Here is a 12275-nt window from a genome sequence, read left to right on the forward strand (position 1 = left end):
CATTCAGCCGATCTCCGGGTCTGGCGGTACCACTTTTTTAGCATAGCTTAGCATAGTTCATTGAATCTGATAAGACCATTAGCATTTCGCTCAAAAATTACCAAAGAGTTTCAATATTTTTCCTATTTAAAACTTGACTCTTCCGACGGAAAAAGAAAAGTTGCGATTTTCTAGGCCGATATGGCCGTAATATCATTGCACCTGCTGCACCCATGGTATGGCAGCAAACTTCCTTGATTATTACGCCAGAACGAGAGTATAGTTCCTAGCCATATCTCTGTTTGTCATATGCCATATCTTTGTCATATGTCTGTTTAAACATTTAAACATTCTTGCAAACATTTGCTATAATGTAAGTACACAAGTCAGCAAAATATATAACATTGTGCTAGTGGTTTTTGGATATTTTAATTCAAAAATCTTACATATTGTGCCTTTTAAGTGACTGAATGCTGGTGGGTGGAGCCTATGGTGTGATGATGTATAACTATTCGTCGATATCTTGCTCTGGAGGTAGTCAGATGCAAATATATATGCTTTGTTTATAATGAGGAGGACGGTTTTGTGCTATGAAACTTGTAGGACGTTTTAATGGTATAAAGACCTCTTATAAGATGAAGGCAAATTTGATTTCTCATGTCATGACCCCTTTAAATTAAATTATGATTATGAGCAGGAAATTCATATCTATTTTTCTTGTCTAAAATGCTAGGGAATTGCGATCTCTCTTTGCACTTTTTGTCACATGACTTTTGTTTTTGTTATGGTCTTTGGACTAATGATATTGAAACTGTATTTTATTTACAAATGAATTGTGTGTATTTTTTGTAAATAACATGTCATAAAAATGTTTTGCGTCAAAGCCACTCTACTGTCAAAACAAACTGTTGCTATCTCACACGATCTAGGCACTGATGAACTTGTGGGTTGCAGTGAAAAATGCAAAAACCCCAGTTCTCACTAGGAATAATGGTCTTTGAACAAAGTTAACTTCAGTGCTAAATAAATACCAGTGGGTGCGTCATAGGCCTGAAACTAAATTTTCCAATCCTGCCCAGTGTTTGTGGTTGACAAGTACGAAGATATGATGCAAACCGTTTACATCCTTTTCTCGCACTCTCGGCTAACAAGCAGATATAGAGTATAAAATTAAAATAAAATAAATAAATTAAACCAATTTACATCTCTATATTACTCTCTGTTGGTGGTAGAAAATGGGACAAACAGTCCTGATTTTGTTTGTAAGATTTTGTTTGGTTAGTTGTGTTCTTCTTATTTGTTTTGATTAATTTTTGTCTAGTACCATGATTGTAGTCATTTCCTCTTTTTAAAACGTTCGATAAAGTATACAAGGAATTTGACGGGATCCAGATCACATATTGCTGTCTACTGCTACAAACTTTTTGCATTACATAAAGAGGAAATCACAACCTCAGCCCAGTTTCAGCATGAGGCACTTCAGCAAAACACATTGAGACAGCAGCCACAAGCAACACTTTCCCAGGAAAGAGGGATGGTGAGTGTGTGATATTCTTATGACGATATGTGAAAATTATTTTTTAGATCTAAATTAATATAATGTGTTTACTAAGTTGAAAGCAGGTTTAATCTTTCTTTTGTTTTTGTTAAAATGGAAAAAATGCTATCACTGTATGCAAAAAAGTAAACGTTTTCAAAAATTGATGCTTGTTAAATTTCAGTGTCTTAACCAATTCAAAATATGCTGCTCTGAATCCTATCTCTTAATACATAAGATCTTTGTTGAAATGATATACTTCATATGATATTTCTGTTTAATGTGTAAACTTTTTTTGCAGCGTTTCTCTCTGATCTGTTGTGGGTGGATGCTGCTGTCTTCGGTTTTCGGTAATAGAAATTGCATTAAATATCATCTAACTAAAGAGATCACAATGTATCATCAAGTACTTGATGTTAAATCTATCAGAAATTTTGTGCCTCAGCAAATTACACAGGAAGCACCTGCGTGTGCAATAAGAAAGCATGAGAAATTCAAGTTGTTGTTGGTCTTTGTTTTTCAGCTTTTGGCAATGCGGCAGTAAATCACACTACAACTTTATTTGTCAGCCATGGACAGTCTGCCAAAATTAGCTGCAACTACAAACGAACAAATGACACACAAATCATGAGAGTGAAGCTTCAAACTTTAAATCATACACTGTGTTCGTATTTATGTGTGGATTCATGGATAAAACAAGATTGTAAAGATCACATCAGATTCATATGGATTAATAAGACTATGGAAATATCATTTGAGCTATTAAATTTGAAATTCAGGATACCGGCACGTACACCTGTACTGTGAAGAGGATTGCAAAACCACCTGAAGAGGATCTGGGAATAGAAAGAGTTCAAGTTATTGGTAAGTATACTTTTTTGTAATCAGATAGATGGATTGATTGATTGATAATAATATATAATAATATTTTTTTAATTCCTCCACTATTTGCAGTACATCCTTTAATGTCTCTATCCTGTGTGAAGAGGCCTGATGGATCTCCCATGATTCTGTGCTCTGTGGGATTTTACCACGATTCTCTTGAACAGCTGTGGATCAGAGATGGAGACGTCCTCAACAGTTCATACTCAAACAAATCATTCAATGGATCCTTCAATCAGAAATCATACCTTATACTGCCGCCACAAACCTTCACTGACACAATCTACTCCTGCTGGGTAAACCACTCGTCATTAAACAAACCACTTGTGGCCAGTTTATCAAGCTCTGTCTGCTATGAAAGAGGAGGTAAGTTCTGAGACATCGTGTATTTCTTATTTAAATGTGTTACATGTATTTATGAGGCCTTGGGAATTATTCTGTCTTGTAGGTGTAACTGTGAATGTGGTGTTTATCGTCTCTTCGATGTTGGCTGTCTTTTTGATCATTGCAGTCATGTGTAAACGTTACAGTAAGTCTCACTGTCCATCCTAAAAGTCAAATTTTGTTTTAAATGTCATTCTGAAATGGAAACTGTGTAGAAACTTTTTTGTTGTTGTTGTTGTTGTTGAAAGTGTTTCTATCAGAATATCTTCATATTAATTGCAAGCAAAATGTCATTAGGCATCATGTCATGTAATGTTATCGCATAATTATAAAAAAGTAACATTATACCTCAGCAGTCACAGTGAGTCACAAATATACCATGCTTAGTATCAGTTCTTGGTTTTATTGGTGAAACCTTAATGACCTCAGTCGTCTAATCTGATCATGACCACAAATCTACAGATGATGTTCTATTTTTAATTAATAGAGTGTTAATTTTCCCTTGTATGTAATTCAGACTTTCATCACCATCGCAATGACTGAATAAATGTTTTAATGATCTTCCAGGAGGAGCAGGTCGGCGGTCTGTGTCTGCTGTAGGAGTGAGTGTCACACCTGAGCCTGTCCTCCATGCTCACCTGCAGTCTGAGATGTTGTATTCAACACTGGGTAACCATCATCCAGTTCCATGTAGCCCTGTTGGAGTCCACTCATCTCCACAATAAACACTGAATGAAGACATTTTACAATGACGGATCTGTGTATTCACTATAGTCATGGGCGTCGGAACCATTGTATGTGGGTGGGACAAGACCCACCCACTTTTTAAGACCAATGATATTGGACCCACTCACTTCCCCAGGTGATGCTACTCCACAAACCACCAACAGAGCATAAAAAATACCAAAAATAAAAATATTTTTTAAAACATCGCCAAGTAAAACGCTGCGTTTATAAAGAAATGTCTCTTTACGACCACAGCAAACGGGACACTTTTCAGACGCGCATTTCACCTTCGCCTCAGCGCCAGCCGCAAGTCAAACGAGCGCGGAAAAGGTAGCTTCAGTTGAACAACAGTGAACTGCGATCAGATGAGATGTTGTCAGGTTATGTCAGTAAAGCTCCAATCAGCCGTTAGGCTATAGCCTACTGTGCTCGAAGCGTGAACTCAAGAATTGCTCGCGCAAATGCGCCGGCGCGCGCTGCATATTACTTTTTTATAGGTTAACTAAAGCGCTAAAGAAACTACGTGCATGCACCATCATTATTCTGAGGTAAATTAAGTCATGGAATTACCAAACGTGCGATCAAAACTGTGCATGCATGCATGTATGTATCTGTTGACATGGTTTAAGCCATTGTTATCCAATTTGTTGGCCTTAAAACGTCTTAAAATGCATATATGTACACCAAGAAAATCAAAAGCTATATATATAACTGCATAAAAAAACATTTGGAGGGAGGACCCACCCACATTTTTTTGGCTTCTGACGCCCATGACTATAGTACAATTATACAACAGTAGTTGTACAACAGTAGTTCCAATTTGATTGGCCAAGTATAGCGATCCAAAAGTGCATTAGTGGAAGAGATTCGGCGAGTCTTTCAGCAGGTTACATCGATACGTAAGGCAACAATGTTTTTTTTTTTTTATAAACAAGTGTCATGTATTCAACTGATCATGCATTCAACTTATTTGTTTAGAAACACTGAATCATTCTGGAATGAAACATGCTAGTCTTTGAATCATTCACTCAACCAAGTGATTAAAATAACTGATTCAATTAACAACAAGACAAGTGGTTGTTATTAAAAGTGAGGCACTGAATTCACTTAATGGATTTGTTCAAACATGATTCATTCAGGAACAAAACAAGTGACTCTTTATGGGTGATTAATTGAATCATTCATTTAACCGTTTTGTTCAAAAAACAGTGATTCATTCAGATGCTTAAAGGGTTAGTTCACCCCAAAATGAAAATTCTGTCATTAATTACTTACCCTCATGTCATTCCAAACTCGTATGACTTTTGTTCATCTTCGGAACATAAATGAAGATCTTTTTGATGAAATCTGAGAGCTTTCTGTCCCTCCATAGACAGCTATGCAACTACCACTTTGACACTTTAACCCTTTGACACGTACGATCACACCGGTGTGATCAGTCTTGGCTGGCCCCAGGAGCGTACGATCACACCGGTGTGATTAGAACGTTCAGTGCATTACGTGATCAACTGCCAAATTCAAATGTGCGTGCGCGCTTTAACTGGCGCTAAACCAGAGACGGACGCGCGCAGCGCTTTTCATATCACATATATGCAGTGTTTTCAACCAAATAATGTTCATTTCAGGTTTCAGACATTTAAATGCACATGGGTACTAACAAAACAATATATTTAGAGTTTGTAAAATACACAATGATGTCTATAGAAGCGGAAATAACAACCCTTTCCATTATAACTTGACAACACGTTTAATTCATATCAGATATACATTGTGAAAGTAACTTAAAAGCTTACTCTATTCTTCCCCAGTTCACCGGCACACTTAGCCTACTTTCATGTATTTCGGGAGAAGTGGATAAATTCACGGCTTGTAAATCCAACAGATCCGATTCTCTGCGCGGTGCAAACTAACATGGCGGCACCCAACGCTCATATGGCTCAACTAACGCGATCGTTATAAAGGTGTTTAAACAGCAAAACACATCCACTTGCACATATTTGGCAATCGGAATATTAGATATTTCATGCTATAGTTAACAAATTTGTGAATATTTTGAATAAAAAAGGAAAAATTAAATGAAAGCAGATCATCATTCATACAGTGCTGCGGTGTGTAACATAACAAGCAATGACGTGTCACCATGGAAACCATAAAGTGATACATTCTAAATAACGGTCGCCTTAAAAAACTCACGCTGGGGGGTCAGACAGAATATTTGAAACTTACGTGCGAAAGGGTTAAAAAGATTATAAAGAAATTGGAAAAATTCCAATTTCCAAATTGTAAATTGAGTGGTTTAGTCCAAATTTTCTGAAGAGACTCGATCTCTTTTTATTATAAAAAGATTTAATTTAGGCTTTACTCACATGCAAACATAAACAGAAGCTCAACCGAACATGAATAACGCACAAGAACAAACCTCTTCCAGAAGCTCAAACGTGCTGCGTAATACACAAGACACGAGAATGAACCACATTGGATCTCGCAGCGTGTTTGAGCTTCCAGAAGAGGTTTTTTTTTAAGGGTCAAAGATCAAGTTGCAAAGGCAGTCAATGGATGGACAGACCCTCCATTTTACATCAAAAAAATCTTAATTTGTGTTTGAAGATGAACGAAAGTCTTACGGGTTTGGAACGACATGAGGATGAGTAATTAATGACAAAACTTTCACTTTGGGGTGAACTAACCCTATTATATAACTAATGTATTGTTTATTAAGCAAAATCAAACATTGCAATCGTGCAGTTTACAGCATAGCTCTGATTATCTGCAACTGCTTTACTACTTCTCATTTTCTGCAGTGTTCATTCAATCAGTCTGTAGAATTTGGGAAGTCTGTGTTGGCAAATTACACAGAAAATCACATAGTGTATGATGGGATTCAGACTATGATTCCATCCAGTCAGAGGAAACATGGTTGATATTTTGAGCCGATTTCAGAACACATAATTGTCATGCAGCTACTAGCAGCAGGCGTTCACGGCATGTCGTAATTACCGTAATTTCGAGATGACAACACACGATGTTGTTCGCATCATCGGACTGGGAATTTTGCATTTCTATGGCAACACTATTAATGTCTAAATAAATCTACAGCAGTCAGGTGGTGCTGCGGTACTTGGTACAAGTAGGAGCTCTCAGAAAGTTGAAATTGCGAGCTCTACGCAGACGTGAAAGCGTTTTTACAAGTTGAAATCTCATAATTACTCATAATGGCGTGAACATACCGTGTGGTCCTCGGTCATTTAGAGTACTCTTCTCTTCTGAGTTCTCTTCTCCACGTGAGGGCGGAAAAAACTGTCACTTACATGAGATAACAGTAATAGCAAACCACAACAATTCAGCGATTTAATCAAGTCCTGCCCTACATTTTTCTTATTTTAAGAAGCCGTGTCACTTGAATATATGCTACAATAGGGAAGAAAAGACTATTGAAACTTCCATTTCATGACGACTTTAAGACTAGGCTACCACCTTACCAAAACACAAACAAACGTAACATAGAGCAAAAACATTTCTTCACATCAATTGCATGAATAAAAGGATGGCAAACTTTAACATGTGGAACTAAACATTAAAAATAGCATTGCATATACTGTATAAATAAACAAAGAAAACTTCCTTTTCAACTGCATCTGAAACTTCTCTGCATTTCACGTGTATACAACCACGATGTGGTTAAAATAACTAGACCTTACCGCCTCTTCAGAGCGTGAAGATGCTCTACAAAAGAGGTCTTGGTGCAGACAGTTATGAGCAAATGAGGTCTGCAAGACATTTGGTTTAAACATTTAAGCTCCTTTGCACTTTTAGACATTGTCAGACAGCTAGGTCATGATGTTACTTCTCCATTGTATCTTGGACAATGAGTAATGCCTCTTATATTGGTCCCCTCCAATCAGTGAAGGCCTTAAAAAAGGACATTGTGATTGGCTGCTTGCTGGATGAATACATATCAACTTTATTGTTGGTTGTTTGTTTAACTTAATGGGAAACTTATAGTAGCCTACTCTTTATTGTCATGTTTTAATTATATATTTAATTATATATATATATATATAATTATTTTTAAAAAAAAGCTTTTGTTTATTTTTCTGTCTACAAATTAAGTGTTTTCTCAGATTGCCTCAGTCGGATTGGTTGAGCGTGTTTCTGACTTGACTAAACTTACATCGCCACCTCAGACCAACATCACTTCTTCATTTGCACCATCATGTGTTAGAACAGCCAGTACCTGCAAAATGCAAAAGAGGACGCAGTTTCCGATATATGAAATGGTGAGAATATGAGATTTTCATGTTAAAATAATAATATATCTATGCAAAAATGTTTTTTGTTGATGGTGAATTTCGTAAATAGATTGAACCAGCTTTTGCTTTGTTATTTTTTTCATTCAAATGTGATACATGGTTTGGTCAGTTTTGTGAAGCATAGCTATAGAGTAATTCATGTGATGTTTGTAGTATTGAAATGTATCACGTTTTTGAAAAGACTAGCTGCTTATGTTCTTGAATGCTTAATTGGTCAATTGTGGCATTCTATGGTCAAATACATTTTAAAAAAAAATGCTGTATAACTACCGTTGGGTTTAGCAAGCGGTCTGTTAGTTTTCGTGCTAGTTTCATGTATTTTGTATCCTCTCATTTAACAATTTCAGTTCTAATCAATATTTCATATTTATTTATTTAACTAAGCACCTAAGCATGTAAGTCAAACAGTCATTATTGCAAACAAACCAAAAAAAAAAAAAAAAATTCTTTAGTAGTCTAAATATGTATCACTGTATTTCTCTGTCTATTTTTAATAGATATCATCAAAGTGTAACTCTGTGACCACATTTGCACTGATGCTGCTGTCTTTCTTTTCTGGTAATGATTATGCAATACTGTTCAAAATGTGAAAATTCTTTGCATTGACCCATCATGATGCAAAAATGACAATAAAGTTTTTTTTTTTTAATATGACTTCAAATGCAAAACATAATTTTTATTGGGTGTCCTGTTTTTTCAGTTGTTATAGATGGACATACAGAATTCAATGGCACCTTAGTTCAGACCGTTGATCGAGGAAAGTCGGTCAATATCAGCTGTAACTACAAACCATCAAGTGACATTGAAAGTTTCACAGTGAAACTGGAAACTACCAATACATTGTGCTCCGTAATGTATGTTAACAAATCATGGATAAATCACTCATGTAAAGCTCTATTTAGATTCATTTGGATTCCAAAGAGAGTTGAAATGTCATTTGAGGTGTCAAATCTGCAGATAAATGATACTGACATTTACAAATGTGTTGTGACAAGAAACATACCACCTCCTTCTGTGCCTTTGAGAGAAGAAAGAACATTTGTTCAAGTGATTGGTAAGATTATTTTGACTATAATCAGAAATCATAGTGACATGAGTGTAGATATTATATAATATATATCGGCTCAATAAGCATTTTTCTAATAACTCTTTTATTTATTATAGCACACCCCAACGTGTCTGTTTCACACGTAAGAGCATCAGATGGATTTCATGAGATTCTTTGCCGCTCTGAGGGGTTTTACCCCTCTTTTCTGAAGCTGGTGTGGATGAGAAATGGAGGATTTCAGAACATCTCTCACACATACAACATTAACAAAACCAACCCAGATGGGTCATTCACCCTCCATTCATATTTGAATGTATCTGACTGTACAAACTACTCGTGTTGGGTGAATCACTCATCCCTGAGCCAACCAACGATTCTCCACCTGTCTCCTGCTGACTGTTATGAGAACAGAGAGAGCTTTAGAGGTATTACACATTACATACATTACCTCTGTATTACATATTTTTTAATTTACAGCACATAATAGCAATAATTTTGTTATGTAATTCTGCTCAATATCCCTCTTTTATAGATAAAATTACATGGATGACTCTGATGACTTGTGTGCTGCTGATTCTCGCAATACTGATTATGACAGTTGTGTGTGAGCGTTTCAGTGAGTAATATTTGATCTTCAAAACATATTGTCTGTTCCTATCAATTTAAATCTCAGTAACCACTCTCTTGGTATGGAATCTTTACCACAGAATAATGATATTAGTGAAATCTAACAAACAAACAAATGCATGAAAGAATAATGAAGTTTCCATATCCCTTCATATGTTCAGTAATTTGGTGTGGGATTTACAGTGAAAGAGTTTTCAATAAGAAATTGCTCATAAATTTAACAAAAAATTACAAAGATATGACAAGTAACCTTGAATTAAACGTGAAATTTTCTTGTAAAACATACTCCAATAACACAGCCCTGCATCTTGAAAAAAAGAGCATTTTGAGTTGCTGTTCCTTGAATTAATTTCTGCTGATTTGCAAAATAAGACCTAATATTATCTAATTTGATGATGCTGAGTTCAAAAATATCAATACTTTGTATCACATACAGTTTTTTTCACAAAATTTTTCACAATAAACATTTTTTAATTTATATGTATAAATGATATAGGCCTACTTTAATGCTTTAATGCACTTATCAAAATAACTAAAGCAGGCAAATGTCAAAACTTTGTATCATTTAGGAGTGGAAAAATATGTTCAAATAATACTAAATACTAATAACGGAAAAGTTTTTCCTTTGTCAAAACGATCCCCATTGACAGATCGTGAAAACGACTGAAAATGTTGTATTATGCATGCCAGGCCAGTAGTTGGCAGCATCACTTTGTAAAGAAACACAAAATACGCACGATGTTACCGTTTTCACAAATTCACGACGATAACAGCATTGTTTAAAAAAAAAAATAGCATTTTGAAACCCGTATTCAAAAGTTCTTTTTTTAGGCCCCCAAAATGCTGTTGTTGTGAATGGCCAAAATGCATAAATTGTTTTCCATTTTTAGTTGATAATGGTATGTGTAAATGGTCACTAAGTGATGTCACAGCTCTTCACCTTACAATAATACAGTTCTTTACTTTACAAGTGGTTGTCGAAAACAAAAATGCTACAAAATGCACATCGTACTTCATATTAAGTTTGACAATCTAGAGCAAAATAAACACTGTTTTTGTAATTAGCACCCCAAAATGAGTACATTTGTACTAATTTCTTTCAGCAAATTTTTTTACAACGTATAATGTAACACACCCGAGTAATGACAATGACTCACAAACATGATGAAACCAAGGTTCTTTACTGTGACTCAAATTGAAATGACCAAAACATGAACAGTTTATCAGATGATGTGTGTACTCACGCACATGATCTTACATGAAGTGAAATACGCATACGCCTCCTACCTATAGGCCCCCTAGCTGTTCACAGTATGAATATCAGAAGTAGTCTTGTTTTACAGGTTGTGTGTTTCTTCATGAATCCATTTTAAGAAAATAAAAATGACATTTTATACAGAATATAAACATGTAAACAAAATAACAGTGCAAACTGTTTTTAACAAAAAGGGGGGTGAAGACGACTCCTCTTATGCATTGCTTTTTGACCCATAATAGCAATCAGTTCTCACGTTCTTCCAGAAAGAGCACGTAGGCGGTCTGCATCTGCTGTAGGAGTGAGTTTCACACCTGAGCCTGTCCTCCACGCTCACCTGCAGACTGAGATAGTGTATTCAACACTGGGTGACCATCATCCAGTTCCGTGCAGCCCTGTTGGAGTCCGCTCATTTCCATGATAAACACCGAATGAATACCTTTTACAATGATCGCTTGATCCATGTCTATATCATTCACTGACAAAATGACAACTTGTGTATGTAATATAGTTATATGTTTTATATTTCTGTTGTTTTTTTTAACTTCGCTTAACATTTTGATTGTATATATGTGTGTTGACAAAATATATGACACTGAAAATACAATGAGGCCTCTGTTATGTGCAACTTAAAAACTCAATGAAATTGTTTGCTAAGTGCAGTTTTCTCTCCTGTGTTGACGTACTACCTATTTAAATAATTATTAATAAATAGTTAATACTTTATTTGTCACATGTACTGCTTTTGCACCTTTTCCCGTGACCTACATCCACCTTGCATGTAAACACTGTGTGGTTAAAATAACCAGACCGCTTCATTTTCTCAGTTCAGCTGCTCAGTCAGATCATGAAGATGATGCTCTAAAAAGAGTCTTGTTCGAGACAAATATAAGCAAATAAGGTGTACAGGGTGTAAGGCTTGATTTTCCTGCTAAACAAAAACTGAGATAAAGCGTCCTGCAATAAAGTAATAAAACTTTAATCTGGAAAGAAGATCTCAAAGAAGTAGCAATGGACGACGCCTTGCCCTAACCCCAAAAGGACAACGCCTCCCCCACCACACACACACACACACCTCCCCTTCCTCTGGCTCAAGTCACTGAAAGTTATTCAAAACATATAATGTAACTTGTGTATCTATTGTTTTTCCCTTTTCATGTTTGGTATCATTTAATTTGTCTCAGTGCGATTGGTAACAGCAGTCACTAGTATCATGAAGAAGATTGAAAACTAAGGAAAATTCTGTCCTCTTTTGGGTGGTGCCTTTTGTGAAAACCCACTCCTCTCCCCCAAAACAGGTGTTGGTGTAGTAAATATTTATGATCCTTTCTGTTCTGGTCTGTATATAAGGTAAAGTGCAAAGCAGTCATGGGGGATCATCTGTAGGAGAGGACCCCACAGAGATGGGTGAATGTCTGAAGACATTCACCCATCACTGTGTATATATGCATTTCTTTGAGGAATCGATGTTATGCATTTATAAGTTCTGAATTGGCTTTAATTGGTTATGTGTGTAATTGACACGAT

General features: G+C 35.9%; 1 protein-coding gene across 4 annotated transcripts; it reads left to right on the plus strand.

Annotated features, from left to right (window-relative positions):
• The first annotated feature begins 287 nt into the window (after positions 1-287).
• LOC125262734 lies at positions 288-11474 on the plus strand. Of its 4 annotated transcripts, XM_048181600.1 has the most exons (13): positions 288-1516; positions 1818-1866; positions 2040-2380; positions 2471-2764; positions 2847-2927; positions 3350-3451; positions 7619-7785; positions 8316-8376; positions 8519-8672; positions 8814-8872; positions 8983-9291; positions 9399-9482; positions 10991-11474. In XM_048181600.1, the coding sequence occupies exons 4-13, from the start codon at positions 2482-2484 to the stop codon at positions 11167-11169; spliced, it is 1479 nt and encodes a 492-aa protein (XP_048037557.1). In that variant the 5' UTR covers positions 288-1516; positions 1818-1866; positions 2040-2380; positions 2471-2481; the 3' UTR covers positions 11170-11474. The 4 variants fall into 4 exon arrangements, with proteins under 4 accessions (XP_048037557.1, XP_048037555.1, XP_048037554.1 ...); XM_048181598.1 differs by having other exon boundaries at positions 295-1516; positions 8522-8872; XM_048181597.1 differs by having other exon boundaries at positions 934-1516; positions 8519-8872.
• The last annotated feature ends 801 nt before the right edge of the window (positions 11475-12275 follow it).

This window comes from Megalobrama amblycephala, linkage group LG2, assembly GCF_018812025.1.
Source record: "Megalobrama amblycephala isolate DHTTF-2021 linkage group LG2, ASM1881202v1, whole genome shotgun sequence".
In the NCBI taxonomy this organism is placed as follows: Eukaryota; Metazoa; Chordata; class Actinopteri; order Cypriniformes; family Xenocyprididae; genus Megalobrama; species Megalobrama amblycephala.